Below are 26,474 nucleotides of genomic sequence, written 5' to 3'. Positions count from 1 at the left end.
ATTCCCGAAATTAGATCTGGCAAACAAAACAACATAACAAAATCATACTGACTCAGTTTAAGTATAAACTGATATCAGCTTTAGCAACACTGCTATATGACAGTATGCTGTCCATTAGCATCATTCACTACAACTGTTTTAGATTAATGACAGTTCTCATTGCCCAGAGTATTAGTGATATAAACTGTGGTTGTGCATTCACTATTATCACTTTACGCATACAAGCAAACACACATATCTCATTAAATCATACATGAATATGGGGTCGATATTAGGTGATCGAAACTTTAATCGAATACCTGAAGATCGACATCTAAACAGCGAAAACTGTAAACATCGAACAGCCACTTCCGCAAATTCTTTCGTAGGGAAAGAATTTGCTTGGCCATTTTCGGGAATCTTCCCTTTTCTGCACTGTAGAGCAATCTTGGAGTTGGTATATTTAGTTGGGGATTAGGGTTTGAAATTTTTTTTTCCTCCGGCCAAGTGAATTCTTTCCTTACGAAATAATTTGCGGAAGTGGTCGTTCGCTGTTTACAGCTTTCGCTGTTTAGGTGTCGAGCTTTAGGTATTCGATTACCTAAAGCTTCGACTTTATAATATAGACCCTGAATATGTACTCACATGTATAAACACATTCATGTATTCAATGAAACTGTTAAATGAAATGGAAAACATTAAACATTTTCTGACAGTTGAAGTACCTAACAGATTAAATACCTTAGGAAGATTTCATTGAATGCATATAACTCACACTACAATCCATCATAGCATGTTACAGGCAGCTAGAGGTAGACTTACCTAAAACAGCAGCATATCAACATTGTCCACTTCCATTCATAGAATAGTGTTTGTGGAAGTGACAATGTGACCGGAGAGTCTCATATCTGTTTTTAGACTGCAATTACAAATATTGCCCACAGTGTCATACCTTTGAACCACCGGACTTGAGGATTTGGAATGCCAGTTGTTTTACATTCCATGATAGTGTTGTCTCCAGGCCCACTTAACATTTCTCTCTGTACCACTGTCACCTTTGGGGCCTCTAAAATTTAAAGAAAAAATATATTTAGCTGGAAAATAAATAGTATTACAAGTAAATATCAGTTCTTTTAGTCTAGATGTCACACACTGATTTCTTATTCTGCTGCATTTGTTTATGTACTGGTTTACTAGAAGTCCATTCTTTTACTCAGACAAGTACAGAATTAACAACGGTGTTTTCCTCCTGCAAATATATATGCATGCAGTTAAAGCATATAACAAGACTTAACACTTTATATTCACCCTCAATAATTTATAACAAAGTATTATTAAATTTAAAGGATTCATATGAAAAGGCTGAACAACATACAATTAATTTAATAAATTCAAGATTTTTTTTTTAATTTACAACTTAGATCATCACAGGTAGCATGGATATGATTTCATCAGAAGAATAAAATGAAGTACAAAATGAGAAGAAATTAACAATTGCTGGTACTTATCTGTATGGGTATGTGCATATGTTTGCTTCTGTTTGTATACAGGTATGCATGTGTAAACATTTGTACATATAAGCATATTTGTGTGTGCATTGAGATATTTGTGTGCATCATATAGATCTATATCTGTATCTATCTATATATATATATATATATATATATATATATATATGTGTGTGTGTGTGTGTGTGTATGTGTGTGTGTGTGTAGACGTGTGTACTAGCTCAAGAAGAAAATAAAGACATATCACCTAAATCCGCAAACAAATTTATTATTAAAACCTCCTAGTGCCACAGCAACAAACCTTTTCAGAGTAAAAAAAAATCACAGTCTTTCAAGATACATACTTAAATATTAAAGGTAATAGAATAGGAAGAGGCCAAGAACTTATTTGGACTGCAGATTAGAGATTGCCTTTCCTATCAAGGACTGATATCAGAGTATATGCAAAGAGAAAGAAATAGGAGGTTCCTAAATGAAAGACTAGCACTGGTAGAGTTTTTAATAGAATCTAGAACAGAAGCTGCCATTAAAAAAGGAATAATTACTAAAGCATATAAAATTTTGCATGATAATTATAAGAATCAATCACAGAAGCTTAGAAAGGATTGGGAAGAGAGACTGGATAAGCAATTCACATAGAGACAATGGGAGGATATATGTATATCTCCCAAATATGTAACAAAGTCTAGAAGATTTAGGATATTTGCCTGGAAGTGTTTACATAGGTATTTTTATACCCCACATAGACGACAAATATTTTTTCCTCAGGTCAACATCAAATGTTATCGGTGTGATGGACAAGAAAAAGTTAGCTGGGAACACATTTTTTGGAAGTGTGATGAGCTGGCAGACTTTTGGGATTCCCTGAGGACCTCTCCATCAGAGATGCTGGGTGAGCAGATTGGACTAACTGGGGAGATGATTTTTTTGAGTTATGCTACAGAATCGGAATTGCCTAGACATAGTAAAGCCTTGCTGAGTCTAATTATGGTGACTGCCAAAAAAAGCAATTACTAGAAAATGGAAATCAAAGTCTAGACCAACTTTACTAGAACTAGTGAATATAGTAACAGAGATAAAACAACTGGAATTGGGATCTTTAGAAAAGGGAAGGAGCAAACTACATAAGAATAAATGGGAATTGTAGGAACATTATATGCAGAGCAGGAACGAGGTTTAAGAGGCAGGATTTGAATGAGATATATAATACTTAATTGACAATGAATGGATGTTTTATAAGTGATGTATAATGTTTACAACTATAGTTGTTTCAATGGTGTCTGTGATGTAAACTTTGTAACTAAAGTGATATAATTTTGTATGTTTTTTATTTGTATAAATGTAAGAATGCCTTTGTCATATGTGTAAATTTAATAAAGATGTTTGGAAAAAAAAAGAGGCATACTTAAATATTATCACATAAAATGCATACAAAAATCTGTGAGAGCTTATTGTTGTTGTATCTTTCGGCTTATCCTGGTTAGGGGTTGCCACAGCAGAACTCCGGTCCGCTAATGTTTGGTAGTGGATTTTTACGTGCCGAGTTACCAGCTCTGACGTACAACCTTCAACGAAGGCACGCCCATTCACACATGCCTCCACACAGAAGACGCTCTAGCTGAGAATCGAACACAACAACGTCTTGCTGTGAGGCGACAATGCTACCGCAGCACCACTACCGCAGGTAATTAAGGCCATGAAATTTAAAAGTTCTTCTTTAAGGATATATCTACTTTCTTCATTCACCAATACATTTTTAAGGTAAACATCACCTCAATTATCCAACTGTACATGTTCTAATACTTTCAGCTTCTAATAATCCAGTTTCTGCATTTTGTGCCATACTAAAATGTGGTGCTGTAGGACCACATTTACACTTTCTAATAATATCTTGCTGAATTTTATTGATTTAAAAGGCATTTTTAATATAATAGGTGGAGCAAGTAACATAGGGAGAAGATCCCCTCTGTCCATTTGAAACAAGTTATTACAATACTAAATAAGCTGACTGACTAGCAAAAACTATGCTGTATTTTTAACTGTAGTATAGGAAAAGACTACTTACTTAGGTATGCATTTAGCCACTTGTTTCTCATTAATTAAACAGTCACTTTGTCTTTATTTATTTAACCAGACTCATGAATCTGTTGCTCAAATCATAACATTGTGTAACAAAAATATTTGGTTGTTTCCATTCTTCTTTATTTTAATACTAAGGCAATTCAGATAGCCCTTTTCTCTCTCTCTCTCTCTTTTCTCTACTTTTGATAATGCATTACGCTGTGAAAAAACACACACATGTAAAATAAAGAAGTTATGTCTTACCATAACGTTCCATCTGTGTTGTCGATCTTCACTAATCCTTGACTGTGGGCTCAGTGTCGAGCCTCAAAACTGACTCGGCTATTATTCCAGCTTGCTCCTTCCAAAAACTCTCGAGCTAGGCTCTACTCATAATGCTTCTCACCAAATTACCTCAGATTGAGTTTGCATAGTTACAGACAAGAAGTACTAGATAAGAGACTATATCTGTATCCCTATTATGAAGCCAGTCTTTGGGAATATCTAGTCCATCAAGAGCTCTAAGGCAGCTACCTGAATCTTGGGAGGTTTCATGAAAGAATATTCCTGAGCACCATGATGCATGTCCCCTAGAGACCTGGTCCAGTTTGTACTGAGTAGTAGCTGCTGCACAAATATCATCTAAGGAAGTTCTTGCATGAAAAACTGCAGAAGCTGCTGCTTTTGTTGAATGTGCTTTTACAGGACGTGGTCGGTGGAGTCCCTTTCTGTTGTAAACAAAGGTAATACAGTCCCCTAAGCCATTTTACCAAGGTAACCTTAAATACTGGATTGTCTAAAGTAACTGAAGAAAAGGCACTAAAGAGTTGGTCAGATTTTCTAATGTCCTTTTTCTATGAAGGTAAAAACGTACTTGTCTGTGTACATCTAAGTAAGTGTAGACAGTACTACCCCTTTGTTGGAAAAATTTGGAAAAAGACTGGGAGATGTAAAGTTTGATTGATATTTAACTCTGAAACAACCTTAGGTAAAAAGGAAGGATTTGTTCTGAGAGAGATCCTGTCCTTGTGAAAATCAAATAAGGGAGTTTTCCAGGATAAAGCTTGAATTTCCCATATTTCCCTGACTGAAGTGATTGATAAGAACTTTAAGTCACAAGATGCTGATGGTTCAAAAGGGGAAGAAATAAGAGGCTGCAGTACCAAATTCAAATCCCATGGAGCAGAGAGTTCTTTAAACGGAAGTTTGAGCATTAAAGTTCCTTTCCAAAGGCTTTACAAAGTTCATGTGACATAAGTTATGAACCGTTGAAACCAATACTGAAGTTAGATATCGCAGCAAGATGCACCCAAATGACAGAAGCTGATGAGCCAGACTCATACAGTAAGGCTAAGAAATCTAAATCTTTGTCTACAGGTGCAGCATATGGGTCAATATTACAGTCAAGTGACCATTTAGCAAATTTTAGCCATTTGTTATGATACAACTTTCTAGTTGAGGGTTTGTGGTGGGCCAGAATAACGTGTTGGACCGATGAAGTGAGGGAGGAATGCCTGGCAATCATGGGAACTGGAGAAGCCACACAGTGAGCTTGAGATGCTGAAGATTTGGATGAACCATTCCCTCTGGGTGGGACAACAGGTCTGGAGCTGGGTCCAGTATCTAGGGCTTCTGAAGTAGATGAGGCCAAAGAAAGGGAAACCAGACTTGTCGAGGCCAGAACGGGCAATGGGGATTATTCTGTTCTTTGACCTGTTGGCTTTCTTTAGAAACTGGCATATTAGTGGAGTCGGGGGAAAGGCATACAGTAGACTGGGGGACCAATCGTGAAGGACAGCATCTCTGGGTAACTCCCTCGGGGGGGGGGGGATTATGGCAAAGTAACTGTTGCACTTGTTGCTCAGACGGGATGCAAACAGATTGCAGCAGGGTTGTTCCAAGTGGCAGAACATGTTTTCCACCACCATTGGATTGAGAGATCACTCATGAGGCATGAGAATGGCTCTGCTCAACTTGTCTGCAATCATGTTGGAGCTCCCCGGAATGTGTGTTGCTGTTAGAAAGTGGTTGGAGGAAATCGCCCATTGCAAGACTGAGAGCTTCTCAACAAAGAGGGTATGACCTGGTTCACCCTTGTCTGTTGATATACCGGACTACTAACATGTTGTCCATTTGAACTGTAGTCATTTTGAAAGGGGGGTTTCTTGAAATGCTTGCAATGCTAGGAGCACCGCCCTCATCTCTGGAACATTGATATGCAAGTTGGCCTCCAGATGGGACCAAGTGCCTTGGACTGCCTTTCCGAGATAATGCCCCCACCCTATCTGGGATGCGTATATGGTCACTATGGCTTGGGGTTTTGGGGGACAAAGGGATGGCCTGACAAGGTTTTGTTGGAATGTAGCTACCAGCTCAGGTCTTCTTTGCAACAATTGGTGATCATAATTGGATGGGACATTGGCTGATTCAATAGGAACCACTGGGAGGCAGGATGCTATTGAAGAATTTGCATGTGGTATCTGGCTAAAGGAGCTAGAGTGACAGAGGCTGTCATTGACCCTAGAGTTTGTAGGATGAGTCTTGCTGTTGCTTTCTTGTTGCAAATGATTTGGCTCATTTGTGATTTGATTCTTTGGAGTATTTCTAGGGGAAGTGACACAAAGCCAATGACTGTGTCTAGCATAGGTCCAATGAATCCCATTTGTTGTGATGGTTCCAGATAGGATTTTTCATAGTTTATAGTGATTCCTAAACTGGAACAAAGATGAAAAGTGTAATCTCATGGCTTTACGAGTTGACACCTGGGGGAGCAGTAAGAAACCAGTCATCTAGATATGGAAATACCCGGAATCCTAGCAGTCTGAGATGTGCTGCAACCACTGCCATGCATTTGATAAACACCTTGGGAGCTGTGGTGAGGCCAAAGGGCAGTGCTCTGAACTGATAGTGACTGGCTCCCAGCCAGAAGCGTAGTAATCTTCTGGAGCGCTTGCCCATTTTTATATGGTAATATGCATCCTGAAGATCTACTGAGCACATCCAGTCATCTTTTTCCAAGAATGGAAGCACTGACTGAACCAAGACCATGTGGAATTTGGTTTGTTGAACTGATTTGTTCAACTGACTGAGATCCAAAATCAGTCTCCAGTCTCCTGTTTTCTCTTGAGTAAATTCCGGATCCTCTCTGGTCTGATGGGACTGCCTGGATGACTCTTTTGTTGAGCAGTTTTTGAATTTCTAAGACTGCTGTCTCCCTGTGAGTGGGTGGAATGTCTGGGAATCTTCTTGAGTCTTTTTTGGTTTCATTGAAAGGGGAATGATGTAACCTCTGGAAATGATCTCCTACACCCATTTGTTTGTCGTCAGTTCTAGCCAGGCAGATTAGTGCAGAGATAATCATCCCTCGACTGCCTACAGAGGAAGGCAATTGGGCCTCCTTTCAGGAATGCTTGTAGGCGTTACCAGAGAAAGAATCTCTGGACCCCTGGTTCTGAGGGCCACTTCTGCCTCTTGGACAATGTCTTCCATTATTACTTCCCCCTCTGCCCCGGGGGAAGTCACTGCCATGTCAGTCTTGGAAAGGTCCTTCAGTCTTTTTGAACTATAGCCTCCCACTTCTCTGCTTCTTGGACTAGGGCGATTGAGGAGTGGAGAACCATATGCCAATTGTAGAAAGGGTCTTCCCATCTTTCTCACATCTGGCTAGAGTGTCTTTAACCTTGGGGTAAAACAGAGATGATCCATCAAATGGAGTGTTAATGAAAGAAGACTTAAATGGCTCTGTGAAGTCACAAAGAGCATCCTGGCGTGTCTCCTAATGGCTATGCTGAACCTGCTGCTCTTGTCGTCCCTTCAGCTGCATGAACAATTAGCCTTATTAACGAATTGGAAATTGATTCAAGGGTGGCGAGCCAAGAAGTAACCTTATCTCAAACCCCCTCAGCTATTGCTCCTGTAAGAGTATCTGAAAGCTCTTTAATCAGATCTTTCTGAAGTCTGGTAAAATGCACCATATAAATCAAGGACTTGAGAGCGAAGGTTGATGAAGTGTAAATCTATCCATAGTCCTAGACTCCTTGTTAGGAGGATGATTAGTTGGACTTTCTTCAGTAAGTTCCTTTTTAGTGGCTGCCACTACCACTATGGCATCTACAGGAACACCCTTGGCCCAGTGTTGCTCAGCTTTTGGGGCAGTATTTTAGAGGCCCGCTGGGCAATCAGTTTAACAGGATCACCAGCAGGCGTAAAGATCCAAGAAGTAGAAGCCTGGCCGAAAAAACTTCTAGGTATACTGATTCCTCTGAGGAACGGTGGAGGGTAGTCCAGCCACCTCTGTGTTTCAGGATTTTTAAGATGTCCCAAAGGAAACATCTTCACGGGGTGATTTGGGGGAACCTTCCCCTTCACTGAAATCAGTATCTTCTGGGAAGGAGTCTTACATGGAATCCAAGTGTTTCCTCTTGCATTTTTTCTTTGAAGGTACCTCTTCGGTGGGGTGCTTCAGAGAGGTATCCGAAGATGATATAACCAAGCTGGTTTGCTCATGAGGCTTTTGTACCCCCTGCCCTACGGAAGTGCCTGGAGGAAGCTCCTGTCGAGGGGATGGCCAAGTTATTTGGCCCGACAAGGAAGGCATAGACTGTTTGTCCACAATGGACAAGGCCCTCTCCACAGCCTGGAAGGCAAGCCCCCCAGCAGAGGGATGAGAGCCCGGAACCAAAACAGACTCCTTCGGAACCATGGTCCTACCCCACACTGAGGAAGCCATCTCCAGAGCAGAAGCCAGGGTAGAACTTACATATGCTAAAGCCCCAAGGGGCATGGAGGACTCTGAAAGAATCAAAGTCGAACCCTGCCCCTCGGAACTGGCAATGAACCCTGACCCTGGTAGCTCTCCGGTTCTGAAAAACCAGAAGAGCTCAGGGTAACTATAGGTGCCAGAGAAGGGGCTCTGACCAGCACAGAAACAGTCAAACCTAGGATGGTTGGCACCAGGGGCTCTGAAATCTTGGATGGAGTCGAAGGAGGAATTTGCATGGGTGTAGAAAAAGGCAAGGTTCCAGAGCTAACAAGACTAGGAACCAATGAGGGAGGTAATCCCCTTGCTGTCAGGTGCTGGTCCACTAGTTTCATAATGTCTGACTCCAACAGGCTTAGTGGACTGAATAGAGGAGGCTGATGCAGACCTTGGTGGCCTTCTCTCCAAAAATGGACTCACAGGACGATCTGCGAATGCATCGACCAAGGGTGAAATGGATGTCCGCGGTAAAACTGAGATTCATTTGGTACAGAGTGGCCCATTAGTACTGAAGGGAGAGTTGTCTGCACCGATACCGGAGCTGAAGAGGTTTGTGTTGAGGAAAGAATATCTTTTCCCACTGGTGTTGAGGAGACAGTCAGCACCGTGGGAGACTTAGCCAATTTTGAAGATGGCTCCAAGGAGGCTTTCTGAGCCGAATGAGTGCATTTATTTGGTTTTGAAGAGAAAGATGATAAAGAACAAGAAATGGCTTCTGTTTTGGGACCAGAGATAGTCTTCAAACTCAGATTTCAGAAGTCCTTTAAGTATGAGCTTATTTTTGCACTCTATCAGAGTTTTAGCAAAGAACCCGTGATAGATGGAGCAATCTTCCTGAAGATGGATAGCACCACGACAATATTCACAAAAGGTGTGTCCATCTAAATTTGACATTTTTCTTTCACACTTTTGACACTTCTTGAAATCAGAGGTGCCTTTAGAGGGTTTGTCGGCCATGAGAGAAGCTAAGGCCACCTGAAACACACAGATACACATGCAAACAGCCACAGCCATGCTTAAGAAAGACAAAGAGAAAGATTTTTTTTTAATCTAACAGAAAAGGACGAGGAGAAACTACCAACAATGGTAAAGGAGGTTACCCGAAGGTAAAAGGGATAAGTACAAACAATGGTACCTTAGAGTAGCGGTAAAAGATAGGTGAAAACACACACACACACACACACACACACACACACACACACACACACACACACACACACACACACACACACACACCTAAAGGAAACTAGAGGGGGAGGTAGAAAAAAAATTGAGCAAAGAACAGAATTTAAAAGTTGAATATTAAGAAATAACTAACTTACAGCTAGAAGAAAAGACAAAGCTTGAGAGGTTGGTTGTATGCGTTTGGCACTACAAAGTGGCAAACAAGATCTGAGGTAATTTGGTAAGGAGCATTATGGGTATAGCCTAGTTCAAGAGTTTTTGGAAGGCGCGAGCTGGAATAATGGCCGAGTCGGTTCCAAGGCTCATTACCGAGCCCAAAATCAAGGATTATGTGAAGATTGACAACATCAGATCAATTCTTAATATACAGAATAAAGCCCCTGCACCCCCTACACCTTTACTTAACTATACTAACATTACAGTTACACAACTGTTGAAAAACAGCACACCATTTTAATCAAAATTCTGATCACGCTGCTAACACTTCCATGCAGAGAAATAGTGGAAAACAGAAGTACTTTGTCAAACCCCAAAACAAAGTTAATTTTCATTGTTAGTTGAATCACATGACATCTTCCAGAAAAATACATAAAACTGTTAAAAATATCATTCAGTATAACTGACAGTGCAAAAATGCCTTCACTGAATGTGTCATCGATATCACTTGGAAAGCTGCATATATAAACATACATGCACACACAAGGCACAGCTGCTGGGAGGTTGCAAAAACAGCACAAGGAAGAAACTACTGACAGACCACAGACTCAAAGACAGGGCCTCAAGTATCTTGTAGCTCATACAGGCTGCTGCTTACACTCGAAATTGAATATGAGTCTCGACAAGCAGCATCGCACCTTACATGATCATTATTCATGTTTGTGCAATCTAAGTGGAACAGCTGTGGAATGGAAGTGGGAGTAGGTGGGAACCTAGATTAGAGCAGCGACTGGGAAGGAGATTTAGGTTTATGCAACAGGAAATGGAATTTAGGCTTAGGGAGTGTGAAAGGGATTTTAAGGTTAGGGAGTAGGAGATGTGTTTTAGGGTTAGGGAGTGGGAAGGGCGTTAAGAGGCATGAAGGGAATTTAGTGTTATGGAGCAATCAGGGAAATAAAGTTCTGGGAGAGGAGGTTTAGAGTTGTGGGGTTAAGGAATGATCAGAGATTTTAGGTTTTGGGAGGGGGAATGGAGTTTTAGGGTTGGGGTAAGGTTCTGGTAGGGCTATTCAGCTTAATAGGGTCAGGTGCTAGGAGGACTGCATAGATAAGTAATATCTAGCTACAGGGAGTTGCAGCATTTGCCATTTTGAGCAAGTGGCAGTGAGCAACTCTATTGTGAAATACTATCATATGAGCAGTTGTAATACACCCGCCATCCATACCTACATATATGAATGCATGAAGAAATAAGTAACTAAATTACAGGCTTGAAGTACAGATGTATGAAGGGTGAGAGACCCAGAAACAGAAAGGGAAAATAAGGCAAAAGCAATAAGAGATGTAATTAAATTCCTCCAGCTGTATTAAAACATGGCCTGATTCCTTAGCCCCACCAAACACTGTCCTTTTAAAACTTTTTTTCATTTTCAGAAATGTAACTACAGTAACAAACTGAGGAATATGCTAAAGCTACATTTCCCTACTAAAAGAGGTGACAGTAAGGCACACTTCCAAATGAAGATTCCTGTGTTCTGCCTTCTAGGTGCTGCAACAATCCCAGCACTGATTATAAGTACAGGGATGCTACCCTCAAAGAAAAATAGCTTTGTAAAAATTTACATGCTTAGCCAGTTTGTTAATTTAGGAATGTTAAATCTGGCTTATCATCCTAGATCCATTGAGATGCATCTGACAAAAACAAAAAGCAAAATATAATGAAAGACATACACATTTTAGGCTTTAAGCCAGAAAAAGAAGTTATGTACTCATCATAACGTTCCATGATTGTTATCCATCTCGCCATTCATTCTTACTTGTTGGGTTCAGAGCCGATCCTCGGATCCGACTCAGCTGCATACTACAGCTCAAAGTCTTTCACTTGGCTCGTGGCTGAATAGCTATCCCATCATGCATTGTGCAATTCCCCAGATCTTTTTGCTGCTACTCATAGTCATATGAGACCACTAGTCCTACCAAAAAAGGTATCCCAAGGAAGAAAGAAAGAAAGCCAGAGGAGCTCCTGTCCAAGGAAGAAACCCTCCAGGTCCTCTAGGAGCCTTAGGTAGGGGGAAGGTGGTGGGGGATCGTAAGAATGAACGGCGAGATGGACAACAAACATGGAACATTATGGTGAGTACATAACTTCTTTATATTATGTTGTCTTATCTCGCCTTCATTCTTACTTGTTGGGACAGCATCCATAGCACCATATTTCCAGGGTGGCTCATGGGAGTACATTTTTCAGCACAGTGGAACCAAAGGAGGCCCTGTCCCTGGAGGCCAAATCCACCTTGTAATGAGTGATACATGTGTGAGGTCCTGCCCACGTAGCAGCGGTGCAAATACTGTCCGTTGATAGTTTAGCTAGGTAAGCAGATGACATTGTCATGGCCCTAGTACAATGACACTTGACTTTAAATGGTAGTTGTCGGTTATTGGCATTGTAAATAAAGGTAATGCAATTTGACAGCCAGTTTGAGAGTGAAGCTAGAGACTGGCGTGCCTTCCTTGGTGTCTGAAAATCAGATAAACAATTGATCAGATTTCCTGATATCTTTGGTTTTATGTAAATAGAAGCAACGTTTTTTATGCAGATCTAACTAATCCAACTTATATTCTGCCTTGTTGCTATGATTAGGGAAGAACACTGGCAGTTCAATAAATTGGTTAGAATACACCTTAGCTAAAAAGGAAGGATTCATCCGTAGGGATGCCCTATCCTTATGGAAGATTAAATGGGGGGGGAGTTGACTGATAGTACTTGGAATTCCAAGACCCTTCTTGCAGAGGTGACAGCAACTAAGAAAATTGTCTTCCAAGACAAAAATTTGAGGTCACAAGATGACGTCAGATAAGTCAGAACAAAATTCAAATCCCATGGCAAGAGTGGTTCTTTAATAGGGGGGGGTCTCAACAGGTACCCTTTAGAAAGGCGAAAGGCTTTACACAAACTGTGTGACATCAAGCTAGAAATTCCATCTCCTATATAAAAGTTAAAAATTGCAGCTAATTGTACCTTGATACTAGCTGCAGCAGAACTTTGCTGAAAGATTTCTGATAAGAACTCCAGGATAGAAGATATTGGAGCAGAAAAGGGATTGATATTTTTACTCTGAGCCCAGAGTGAGAACCTTTTCCATTTACTTGAATATACCTTCCTAGTAGCAGCTTTGTGCGAAGATACTAGGATATTTTTAACTACTGGTGTGAAATTGTGAAGCCTGACTAAGTTGTGAACTGGAGCAGCCATGCTGTCAAATTGTAGGTTTGGAGGGAGGGGTGGAGGGTTCCCGACATATGAGTGAGAAAGTTTGGAACTAGGTCCAGGGTCAGCAGTTCCTCCTGTAGATGTGGCCAGAGGAAGGGAAAACATATCTGATGAGGCCAGTATGGAGCGATGAAAATCATTCTGCTTCCCAACGAGAATGATTTGGGGAATTAGAGGAAATGGAGGGAAGGCATAGAGAAGTCCTGAGGGCCAATCGTGAATAAGAGCATCCCTGGGTGACTCCCCCAGAGGGGGGATCAGGACAAAATAGCTGCTGCATTTGGCATTCATATGAGTGGCAAATAGGTAGCAGCAAGGCTGACCCCATCTCCGGAAAATGTTTTGCAATACCTCTTTCTTCAGGTACCACTCATGAGGCAACAGAATAGCTCTGCTTAGTCTGTCCACTATCACATTGTATTTCCTTGGGATGTGCATTGCTATTAGAAAACGTTGGGAAGAGATTGCCCACCTCCATACTCTGAGAGTTTCTCGGCAAAGGGGATAGGATTAGGTTCCTCCTTGTTTGTTTATGTACCAAACCATTGACATATTGTCTGACTGAATTGCAATAGTTCCTAGTGGAAGAGAGTCCTGAAGTGCTTGCAATGCCTCATCTCTAGGACACTGATGTGCAAATGGGTCTCGTGATCTTGCCAAGTGCCTTGGACCGTCCTTCCAGTTAATGCCCACCCACCTTATCTGGGAGGCATCCATGGTCATTGTAGCCAGAGGTTATTGTGGGGTAAAAGGTCGACCTGATGTGATAAGGATTTGGTGAGACATTAGAAGTTCTTGTAGGGACCACTGAGAAAAGAGAAGCCACTGGAGAATTCTCATGTGCATCCTAGCTAATGGAACCAAGGTTATAGTTGATGCCATCGTACTTAGAACTTTCAGGACCATTTTTGCTTTTACTTTTGTCTTTGGCAGAAGATCAGAAATCTGTTGTCTGAGTACCACAACTCTTTCTGTAGGTAATTTTGCTATCATGGAGATGGTGTCTACCTCTGCTCCTATAAAGGTAATATGTTGACATGGCAACAAGGCAGATTTTTCTACAGTTACTGAGAACAAATGTGTAATGTCTCATCTCTCGATTTTTGAAGAAGATGCTTGGTGGTGGCAGTCACAATCCTGTCATCTAGATATGGAAATACGTGGATTCCTAACCGTCTCAAGTGAGCCGTGACTACTGCCATGCATTTGGTGAACACTCTGGGGGCTGTAGTGAGGCCAAAGGGCACAGCTCGGAATTGATAATGACTAGCTCCCAGCTGGAAGCACAGGTGACTCCTTGATGCACTGTCCATTTTTATGTGGTAGTACACATCTTGGAGGTCTACCAAGCACATCCAATCGTCTTTCCCTAAAAATGGAAGAATTGACTGTAGTGTCACCATTCGGAACTTGGACTTCTTTATGGATTTGTTTAGTTTGCTGACATCCAGTATGGGTCTCCAGTCCCCTGTCTTCTTTGGCACCAAAAAGAATCTTATGTAAGTTCCAAATCCTACTTGGTCTGTGGGGACTTCTTGGATGACTCTTTTGTTTAGCAACTTTTGAATCTCTACAGTTGCCTGTTCCCTTAGACTGGGTGGAACATCCAGGATCCTCCTGAGTAGTGGGGTGGGAAGAGAAAAGGGTATAGAGTAACCGCTGGATATTATATTTTGTGCCCACTTGTCTTGTGTAATATTTCACCAGGCTTCTGGGTACAGAGATAATAGACTGCCTCCAGAGTAGGATAGATGGGCCTCTTTTCAGGAGCACTGAAAGGGTCGGCCACGAAATGAATCACGGTCACCCTGATTTTGCAGACCCCCTCTGCCTCATGGATGGTGTCTACCATTATTTCCTCCCCCTCTGCCCCTGAGGAAGGATTCACCACATGCATCCTGAAAAACTCCCTGGGATTTTTTTGAACCACATCTTTCCACCTTTCTGGCACTTAGGATAGGGTCTGGAAGGTACAGAAAAATGCACCCCAACAGCAGAGAGAGTTTTTCATTCCTGCGCACATCTGGTGAATGTGTCCTTGACTTTAGGTCTAAAGAGTGAGGAACCTTCAAAAGGGGCACTGACAAAGGTAGTCTTAAAAGGTTTGGCAAAGTTACACAAGCTCATCCAGGAGTGTCTCCTTAGGGAAACTCCTGAACCCGCTGCCCTGCTTGCTCCATCTGCTGTGTAGGAATTCAGTCTCATGGAGGAGTTAACTATGGAATTTAAGGTGGATAGCTGGGAGGTCAGTTTGTCTGACACCCCCGCAGCTAGTGAACCTTGTAGAGTATTTCCCAACTCCTTCAGGAGATCTCGCTGTAGTCTGGTGAAGTGCGTTAGGTAGTTCAGCGATCAAAGGGTGAAAGTCGCTGACGAGAAAATTTGCTTCCCATATCTGTCCATCGTTCAAGATTCTTTATTCAGCAGATGAACAGATGAGGATGTTTCAGAAAGCTCCTTCTTGCTGGCTGCTGCCACCACCATAGCATTTACAGGTATGCCTTTAGTAAGAAATTCCTTTTCTGTTGGTGCCGTTATAAATTTATTTGGTCTCCTAGGGACTGGTTCCATAGTGTCTGGTGACTCCCACACCTTTTGACTAACCAATTCCATCACTTCATCGAAGGGCGGAGACACCCAAGAGGCTGAAGTTGAGATCTGAAGGCCTTCAGGTATACCGACTCCTCATCAGAAGGGTTAAGGGGCTTCCAGCCACCTCTCTGCTTCAGGATTTCCAAGATATCTGCAAAGGAGATATCTTCAGAGGACACCTGTGAGACCCTACTGACTCCTCGAGGTCAGTATCTGAGGTGATGGACTCATCAGGGAAGTCTAGATGCTTCCTCTTGCATGTCTTCTTCCGAGGAACCTCCTCGGAAGGGGACTCTGGGGAGGTCTCGGGAGACTAGGACTCACCCAGTGGGGCTACCTGAGGCCCTGAATCTCTGCTGTCTTGAGGATGGGATGGTGTCAAGACAGATGCCGGTGCCCTAGGGGGAAGACTACCAGTACCCCTGTGTAGAGCTGTAGTAGGGGCAGAAAGGGCAACACATTCCTCATCAGCTCGAAAGCAGGCCCCCCGCCTCCGAAAATGCCTCCTGCTCCGAAGAAAGGGAAGGAATCCCCAGTTCCAAAGAGACCATCTCTGAGACCGATGTAGCAGCTGAGCTCAACCATGCTGATGCCCCGAGGGGTAAGCTTGGCACTGAGGAAACTTGGGTCCGAGCATTTCCCCGACCGGAGAGCTTTGGATCCTAGACACCTCGGATGTCACAGAGGGTGTCGGTGCAGATGATTGTTCCAAAACCTCCAGAATGGGTTCCGGAACCGACGGTTCCACATCAAAAGGTACTTAGGACTCTGGCTCCGAAGATCCAGCTTGGCTTGGAGGAGGAAGAGTCATGGATGAAAGAATCTTAGTTGGCTCTGGGGCCGATTGGGTCGGAGCTGAAAACAATTTAGCTAGCGCCAGCGACTTCAGAAGTCTGCGCACCACCCTATCAACATCATCATCTGATAAGCTCCTAGTGGATCTGGAGGAAAGGGATGGTAAGCAAGATCTCTTCAAAATAGGGGATCTCAAAGTAGGGGAGACGGGTGATAACTCTGTGGACCGTCACTGAAAGGTAGTCTCTCTTGGCTCTGAGGTCTGTTGAGCCGAAGGAGTTGACTTCTCCAGTTGAATGGTCTCTCTCAGCTCCGATTCCTGTGGAGCCAAAGAGATTGATTTCTCTGAAGTTTTTGATATTTTTATTGGTGGCTCCAAATGAGCCGATGAAGAAGAAGAGGAGGATGGTTTCCTAGAAGGTTTTTCATCCATAGAATATGGTGACTTAGATTTGGAGAAGGTACTCTGGCTTTCCAAAGCTTTACCAAAAGAAGTTTTTAGGAGCCCTCTAACAACAAGCTTGTTCCTTCTTTCCTGAAGAACACGGAAGCTGAAGGAATGACAAAAGGTACAAGATTCCTGGAGGTAAATGGCCCCCAAACAATACACACAGATACAGATATCCATCATTTAGGGACATCTTTTGAGAGCATTTCTGGCATTTTTTAAATCCTTCAGGCTCAGGCTCGGTTCAGGCTATTTCTCTTTAGTTTCTTTAGACATGGTGAAAAAGAAGCCCAACTACCAAAGCTATGAGAAAAAACATGCTCACTAGAGAAACAAATTTAACACACTCAATATATACATTTTCTAACAGTCTGCTAAAGCACTAATAAAACAGAACACAGCAATAAACCACATTTGACAAAGGAAATACAGCTGTGACCTCTAATTTAAATGGGTGCTAGGCCTTCTAACTTAAACAGACCTAGCAGCTGTTGACAGGGAAGAAAAGGGTCAAACCCTCTAAGACAAGCGGGTACTTGGCTCTCTAACTTAAACGAGCCAAGAAACAGACCAGGAAACACACAACTAAGCGTTTAACAACATCTAGATGGGATAGACAAAACAGGCCTTGCGACTATGGTGACGGCCAACAAATCAACAACAAAGCAAAAATAAAAGCACACGAGAACAAGAGATGAGAGATCTAACTTAGTACCCTATGACTAATAATGTACAAACAATTTACAAAGGTTCAAGAAATAAAGGTTTTTCAAATCTTAGCCACAGCCAAGGAGAAGAGCATCTGAACTCACTGAGTGGCAAATGAGATCTGGAGAACTGCACAATGCATGATGGGATAGCTATTCAGCCAAGAGCCAAGTGAAAGACTTCGAGCTATAGTATGCGGCTGAGTCGGAGCCAAGGATCGGCTCCGAACCCAACAAGTAAGAATGAAGGTGAGCTAGGACAACATAACATCTCATATTTCCTGCTTATATTTTTTGCCATCTGAATGGCTGCAAGAGATACAATCTGCAATTTTAAGTTGAATATACATGCACTATAATTTTAAATTTTAGCTGTAATAGTTAGCTGTGCAACAATAAACTGCAGTCTAACAAACTGCTTAAAATCAGCAATTGATAAATTAAACAAAACTACCATTGTAGAGTGCAATGTTTGCTTGACCATGGACAAAATAAGGATAACCCATAGTTGCTTTCACTTAAAATGTATTCATAACAGAGTATACATCCTTTTTTGGGTCACACCTTTTCTTGCCTATACTTACCTATATATGTGAGGATAGAGTTTTGTTTATCTGTTCCAGCAGCATTACTTGCCAAACAGCCATAGATGCCTGAATCTTTGAGGGCAGCATTCCGAATAATCAATGTGCCTGATGGAGTAAGCCTATACCTGTTAAATTAAAATACAAAGTTTGGATTTAGCTTATGAATATTAAACCACAGTATACAGCAAAAGTCATAAGCAGCTTTCACTTGCATCACTTCTATACAGAGCAGAGAAAGATGGCTGGAGGGATAGGTTCCTGACCCAGAGACTCCCCAGACTCTGAAATAGACTGCCCATACATGTCAAGCAGAGGACCTCCCTGGCCCTCTTCAAAAGGAACCTTGACGATTGGATGGGAGATAGGAAATTCACCCCGGTGATCAGTCGCCCTGCTAGACAGGGGTACAAGGAAGTAAATATTGTGGGAAGAAATATCCAGGGATTGTCATGGCTAGGCTTGTATAGGCCCTGGGGCTGATAGCCTAGTACAAACCTATGAACCTATACATGCCTACTCTTTTCCTTTTATGCTTCCCTGCTATCATTAAAAAAAAGATATGCACTCACCATAACATTCCATCTGTGTTGTCCATTTTATTTCTTCCCCAACTGTTGGGTTCGGATCCAATCCTTGGATCTGACTTGGCCACTTCTTCCAGATAGTAGAATACTTGAACTCTTGAGTTCCTCCATTTACCCATAATGCCCATTCCCACCCCACATCTAGTTTGCCGCCCACTGATTTTTAGAGCAGTGGAACAAAGGAAAGGATGGAAGTTGGAGCTCAAACAAGGAACAGAGGTTCCTCCAATACCTTTTGATTTTTCCAGCAGTAAAGCAAGATGGGGGTGGTGGGTGGGAAGTTGAGGAAAAATTAAAATGGACAACACAGATGGAATATTATGGTTAGTACATAACTTTTTTATTTGATGTTGTCATCTTCATTCATTCTTCAACAGTTGGAACAGAGTCTGCAGCTACCTAAATCCTGAGAAGACTCTAAGGAAGGTTATTCCAGAGGACAGCTGAGCCAAAGGCTGCGTTTCCCCTAGAGACCATATCCAATTTGTAATGAACAATATAGGTATGAGGATTAGCCCAAATTGCAGCTGCAGAAATATCATCCAAGGAAGTTCTAGACAAAAAGGCTAATAAAATCACTACAGACCTTGTGGAATGGGCTTTTGGAGGCTTTGGTAAAGGCAAACCCACTTTCTCATAAAGAAAGGTAATATAATCAGTCAACCATTTGGCCAAAGTCACTTTAGATACTTGTTTGCATAGTTTTGAATCAAAAAAGGAAACAGACAATTGTTCAGATTTTCTCAAATCTTTGATTCTGTGAAGGTAGAAATGTAACTATCTGTGGACATCCAAAATATGAAACATATATTATCCTTTGTTAGATAAGTTAGGAAAGAAGACTGGGAGGTTAATGACCTGACTAATATTGGATTCCAATAGAAAAGGAAGGATTGGTCCATAAAGAAACCCTATCCTTGTGAAACATTAAAGAGGTTTAGGAGACAGTGCTTTAAGTTCAGTTACTCTTCTGGCAGAAGTGATAGCAACTAGGAAAACAGTTTTCCAGGTCATAAACTTCAGATCACACTTAGCGGACGGTTCAAACAGGGGTTAAGTCAAGGCCTGAAGAAAAATATTTAAATCCCAAGGAGCAGTACGATCCTTTAAAGAAGGCCTGTGTAAGTAGGTTCATCTTGGAAGAATCTAAGGTAGAATCATTTACTCCTATATGAAAGTTGGAAATGGCTGCTAACTGTACTCTGACAGCTGAGGAGCTAGCACCCTCACTGAAAATTGTAGCTAAAATGTGAAGAACCTTTGAAATCGGTGCTGAAAAAGGGTCTAAATTCTTTGTATGGGACCAAATAACATATCTCTACATTTACTTTTGCAAATTTTCCTAGTGGAAGCTTTATGGGAAGACAACAGAATGTGACGGACAGAGTAGGAGTGCCTGGGATGTCTAGCAATCAAGGGAAATGGAGAAAACCATGCAGTCAACTTCAGGCCTGAAATGTCCAGATGAGTCATGCCTGTTGAATGAGACAGGAGGTCTGGAGTTGGATCCAGAATCCATGGTAGATGCAGAAGATGAGGCCAAAGGAAGGGAAACCAGATCTAACAAGGCCCGTGAGGGGCAATGAGAATGACTGTGTTCTTCAATTGTTATGCTTTCTGGAGTAATTTGTGAATGAGGGGAAATGGTGGGTAAGTGTAAAGGAGGCTGGAGGGACAAGCGTGAAGTTGAGTATCTCTGGATGACTCAGCCACTGGGGGATCAGGGCAAAGAACCTGCTCCTCATGTTGTTGAGGGAAGATGCAAAAAGAGTGCATCATGGTTGGCCCCATCAATGGAAAACCATTTCTGCCACCTTGATATTATGAGACCACTTGTAAGGCATAAGAATGGACCTGCTTAACTTGTCTGCAATCACACTGGACTTCCTCAGGATGCCCATTGCTCTCAGAAAGCAATTGGAGGAGATCACCCTTTGCCATACTCTCATAGTTTCTTGACAAAGAGGGTAAGATCTAGTTCCCTCTTGCTTGTTGATGTACTAGACCACTGACATATTGTCCAAATAAATCTTGATAGTCCCAGCTGGGAGAGAATCTTGAAAGGCCTACAATGCTAGGAAGACTACTGTCATTTCCAGGACACTGAAATTCGTGTTGGCCTCTTCAGGAGACCATGAACCTTGGACTGTCCTTCCCAAGAAGTGACCACCCCACCCGACTTGAGAGACATCTGTGGTCACTGTGGGGATTTTCTTTGAAACTAACAGGGGTGGATGGGAAAATGGTATGATAAAACCTCTGGATATTATCCTCTGCACCCATGAATCTTTTGTGATTTGTAACCAGGCTCTCTGGTGCAGGGAAGGATGACTCTGACTGCCTCCAGAGATGGACAGCTGGATCTTCTTTCAGAGCACTGATAGGATCTGTCAGAGAAGGAATCCCTAGATCCTTGATTATGCAAACCATCTCTGCTGTGGGGCTGGGGTCTTCCATTTGAATTTCCCCCTTTGTCCCTGGGAAAACTGTATCGATGTGGATCTTGAAAGGGAGCCTGGGATTTCTTGAACCACATTTTTCTTCTGCCTCATTGGTTTCTCGAAAAGGACCATTGAGGAGTTTAAAAAAAATGCACCCACAGCAGACAGAGTTTTCCCTTCCTGTTTCCTGTTCACACCTAGACAGTGTGTCTTTTGCTTTCGGGCCAAACAATGAGGTCCTGTCAAAAGGTGCACTGATAAAAGAAGATTTGAAGGGTTCTGCAAAATTACTTATGTGCATCCAGGCATGTCTCCTAATGGAAATTCCTGAACCCGCTGCCAGTGTGGTACCTTCAGCAGCATGATATGAGCCTCATGACCGAATCTGAAATAGACTGAAGGGTAACTACCTATGATGAAATAGTACTCTCTTCCTCAAAGGATATGGTCTCAGAGAGAGATTTGGAAAGCCCTTTGATCAAATCTCTCTGAAGCCTTGTGAAATGTGTCAGATAATTCAATGACCTAAGAATGAAGGTATAGACATGCTTCCTAAATCTGTCCAATCCCCTGCACTCCCTATTAGGGGGCTGGACAGAGGAACTTTGTTCTGCCAGTTCCTTTCTCGCAGCCACCACTATGACCATGGCATCAGTGGGTACTCCTTTACTCTAGTGTGGTCTATCCTTAGGTGGTGCCAGAATCCTTAGGTGGTGCCAGAATCCTATCTGGTCACTTAAGAATAGGCTCAGATGTGTCTGGTTCCTTCTACATATGTCAAGAAACTAAATCTATGAACTCATCAGTAGGTAGAGTCACCCAGGAGGTAGATGGGCTTGACCCAAAGGCCTTCAGAAACACTGATCCTTAATGGGAAGCGTTATCAGGGGGGGCCAACCACCCCTTTATTTGAGGAGTTCCAAGATGCCTCCAAATGAGACATCATCAGGTGGTGATCTGGGGGAGCCTTCCCCTCATCAAAATCAGTGTCCTCAGTGACAGCATCCTTTTGCACATTCTTTTACGAAGGACATCCTCGGCGGGTGCTCCAAGGTGGTGGCCTGGAGACTGGTTCAGGCTGGCTGTCCTGGTGGAATGGATGACTAAAGCTCTGGACACAAAATTGAATGATAATGGGAAGTCAGAACCGTGACTCACCATAAGAGCTTGCAACTCAGATACCCTTCTTACAGAGGTGCGAGCAATCAGTAAAACTGTTTTACATGTTAAGAACCTCAAGTTAGACATCTTAGTTGGTTGAAATGATGCAAGTGTTTAGCTTCGCTAACACAAAATTAAGATCCCAAGGAGGGGCCAGGGTTTTCTTGGAGGTCTTTAATGCAAAACCCCTTAAAAATATTTTTACATGAGAATGCATTGAAAGAGGAGGACCCATGGACAGACATGTTGAAAATGGCCGATAATTAACTTTAATTTCAAGAGTAAGAAAGGCCATAGGATAGTAGCTCACACAAATACTGTAAAACTGAAGAACAACTAGCCTTGAATTGGTTCTGGATATGCTGTCAGCTCCAACTAGAAAACTTTTCCATTTGCTAATATATGATTTTCTAGTAGCAGGCTTTCTTGTCCCTATAATTACCTGCTGCATATCGTCAGTAAACAAGTGCCTAAAATAATTAAGAGCCTATCATCCAGGCAGTCAAATGAAGTTGATGGATGTCTGGGTGTATTAAATACCCCTGTTCTTGTGTGAGCAGATCCAATCTGTGAAGAAGCTTGTGGTAATAGCCACTGACCATTTCCAAAAGAAATGAGAACTATGGTTGCCTGAGCCAGAAGGGAGTCACCACAATGATCTTGGGGGATTCTTTCTGAATTTTTAGAAGAACCCTGGATATCAGTGAAAAGGGTGGAAAAGCAAACAGGAGCATTCCTGTCCAAGCAAAAAAAAGGCATCTGTCTTCCAGACAGGCCTTTTTACATTAAGCCCTGGAGCACAATCTTACCAGTTGATTGTTTAGAGAGAAGGCAAATAGGTCTACTTGAGGAACTCTCCATAGATGGATTAAATCTTGGACGACCCCTGATTTAGTTTCCATTTGTGAGGGTCTGCCCTATTCTTGCTCAGCTTGCCTGCCACAGAATTTTGCTCTGATAGAATGTAGGGAGCCTATAAAGTGAGACTGTACTGTGAGGCTATATCCCAAGCTAACATGGCTAGTCTGCAGAAGTGGTTTGACCTGGTTCCCCCTTGTTTGTTGATGTGTCACATGACTGGTACTGTCTGTAACAACTTGAAGAAGTCCTGGAGACCGAGTGAGTGAAGCCTGAATAGAAAATTGTTAGTAATAGATCTTCATATAGGTCTATTTTTTCCAGTGGAAGAAAAGCAACATAATCCTGTGTAAAGGAGTCAGGAAAGACTTTTGAATGTTTACTTGGAACCACAACTTGTATAAGAGATCTTTCACCCAAGTGAGAGATTCCAGGTCCCTATTAATTACTCAAACTTTTTAAAGTTCGAATATCATATGATTGACACCATATGTTCAAACTTTAAAAAGTTTGAAGGTGAAAAGCAATGACTCTGTATGGCGCAGAATGGGAAAGTTTCCCTTTTCTGCACTGAAGTGCAATCTCAGAGTTGGTATATTTAAGTAGCGGGGCTATGGGGGTGCAGGGGGGCTTGGTCAGAGAGTTGAGGTAAGTTTTTTTTTTTTTAAATGTTTTTATTATATTTTCGATGTTTCAAACTTCGCTCATATGTTATTGAACATATGAGGTTCGAAGTTTTGAAACTGAATATATAATGTAGACACAGAGATTCCTGACACTTTGAAAAAGACTCTGGAAAGATAAGCAATTCATCTAATTATGGAAAAATGTAGATAACCTACAGCCTGCAATGAACTCGAACTGTAGCAAGGCACTTTCTGAACACTCTTGGTGCAGTGGACAGTGTAAAGTGTGAAGCAGAAAACTGATATTGTGATCTAGACGCACAAAACCTTTAAGAATTACCTTAAGTTTGGATGAATATGGATGTGATGATAAGCACATTTTAAATCTAGTGTTACCAGGTAACTGGAATGGGGAAGAAGAGGTAACAAGTTGTGAAGTGGCAGTATTTTGAACTTGTGCACTATCACTAATAGGTTTAGGAAAGAAAGATCCAGAACTGGTCTCCAAACATTTTCTTTCTCCATCACTAAAACATCCTTGAATAAAAACATTTTCCCACATGGGAAGTAAGAATAAGAAGTTATGTACCTACCATAACGTTCCATGTTAGTTGTCTTCTTCTCGCCTTCTTTCTTGCTGGTTGGGTTCAGAGCCGATCCTCGGCTCCGACTCGGTCATTTTCTAAAGCTCGAGAGCTATTTACTGGCTAGAGGCCTCCCTATATCCCACAATGCCTGGCGTTAGATCCCCAGATCTCGTTTGGAAGACCTAACACCATAACAATACAAAAGGACAACTGTCCAAATAGCAAGACTTCAGCTATAGGGCTAAAGAAAGGTAGATGACATAAATCGGGTAAGACTCAGCCAGTGACAAGACTCGTAGGAGGACTCTTCTTGGTCTATCTAGGCTAGGGGGACGGAGGGTGAGACACAAGAAAGAAGGCGAGAAGAAGACAACTTTATGGTAGGTACATAACTTCTTAATGTTAATTTGTCTCTCTCGCCTTCATTCTTGCTGGTTGGGACAGCGTCCCTAGCACCTTAGTCCTGGGTGGCTCATCAGAACAGACTCTTGAGCACAGTGGAACCAAAATCAGCTCTACTCCTAGAGGCCACATCCAATTTATAATGTGAAATGAAGGTATGAGGGGTGGCCTCCGCACAAATGGCTTCCATTGGTAGTCTTGCTTGAAAGGCTACCGACATAGCTAAAGCCCTAGTAGAGTGGCCTTTAGGTTTAGCAGGGAGTTCTTTATTCCTCAACTGATAAATAAGGGTAATAATAGAGGACAACTACCTGGATAAGGTTACTTTAGACACTGGTCGACCCTGCTTGCCGTTCACAGAGGACAGGAAGACTTGGTCTGATTTCCTTATTTTCTCAGTCCTATGCAAATAGAAACGTAATTGCCTATGAACATCCAGCTGGTGTAATTTGTGTTCAGCTTTGTCTGAATAATTTGGAAAAAAGACTGGTAGATCAATGGATTGATTCAAATTATTTTCGGAGGGGACCTTAGGAAGGAATAAAGGATTAGTCCTGAGTGAAACCCTATCCTTATGGAAAATTAGATAAAGAGGACAAACACATAGGGCTTGAAGTTCAGATACTCTTCTCGCTGAAGTAATGGCCACCAGAAAGAGGGTTTTCCAAGAAAGCAATTTCAAGGAACAGGAAGCTGCCGGTTCAAAAGGAGGCAGTACGTATCAAATTCAAGTCCCACGGAGGCGGGGGATCTCTCACTGGAGGCCTGAGCAAGATTGTTCCTTTAAGAAAGGCTTTGCAAAGCTTATGGGACATGATGTTGGTTTCTGACAGGCCCGTATGTAAATTTGAGATTACCGCTTATTGAACTCTAATGGTGGCAGAAGAGGAGCCCGCTTGAAAAAGTTCTGCTAAAAAGTCTAGGACGTTATGGACAGGGGCCGTAAAAGGATCTATATTTCTAGCCTCTGCCCAGAAAGAGAAACGTTTCCACTTACTAGCATAAGTCTTCCTGGTTGTAGGTTTGTGCAAAGAAATGATAATCTCACGCACTGAATGGTAAATACTGGGAAGCCTGGCTAAGGTTGGAAGTGGAGCAACCAAGCAGTGAGGTTGAGAGACTGAAGAGATTGATGCAGCCTGCCCGAGTGATGGATCAAGAGGTCTGGAACTAGGTCCAGATTCCAAGGCTGCTCTAGAAGATGACGATGCAGGAACGGGAACTAGATTTGTCGAGGCCAGTAGGGAGCAATGAGGATCATCCTGCACCCCTGCACGGTAGCTTTCTAAATTAGTTTGGGAATTAGGGGAAAGGGTGGGAATGCATACAGAAGTGTCCGGGAAGAGGGAAGAGAGCGAAGAAACTGTCGCACTTGCTGTTGAGAGGAGTTGTGAAAAGGTCGCAGCAAGGCTGACCCCATTTGCGGAAGATTTTGTCCGCAACTGTCCGATTGAGAGACCACTCGTGAGGCATGAGAATAGCTCTGCTTAGCCTGTCCTCTATGACGTTGGACTTCCCAGGGATGTGCGTTGCTGTCAAAAACCGTTGAGAGGAGATCGCCCACTGCCATAGTCTGAGTGCTTCTCAACATAAAGGATAGGACTTGGTTCCACCCTGCTTGTTGATGTACCACACTACAGACATATTGTCTGTCTGAATTGCAATGGTCCCAGTGGGTAGAGAGTTCTGAAGAGCTTGCAACACTAAAAGCACCGCCCTCATCTCCAAGACATTTATGTGCAAGTGGTACTCGTGGGGTTGCCAGGTG

At 42.3% G+C, this 26,474-nt stretch overlaps 1 protein-coding gene across 1 annotated transcript in view; it reads right to left on the bottom strand.

The window, feature by feature from the left end:
* HMCN1 (hemicentin 1) overlaps nt 1–26,474 on the bottom strand; it is a 5,606,893-nt gene that overhangs the window by 3,540,837 nt on the left and 2,039,582 nt on the right. The window contains exons 13-14 of the mRNA XM_044085314.1: nt 18,045–18,172; nt 932–1,045 (exon numbers count right to left, since the gene is read on the bottom strand). Coding sequence (XP_043941249.1) covers nt 932–1,045; nt 18,045–18,172 — 242 coding nt within the window. The remainder of the gene's footprint in view (nt 1–931; nt 1,046–18,044; nt 18,173–26,474) is intronic.

Source organism: Protopterus annectens, chromosome 10.part0 (assembly GCF_019279795.1).
Source record: "Protopterus annectens isolate FY-2018-M chromosome 10.part0, PAN1.0, whole genome shotgun sequence".
Taxonomy (NCBI): Eukaryota; Metazoa; Chordata; order Ceratodontiformes; family Protopteridae; genus Protopterus; species Protopterus annectens.
The sequence above is the reverse complement of the archived record's forward strand: the minus strand, read 5'-3'. Positions and strand labels throughout refer to the sequence as shown.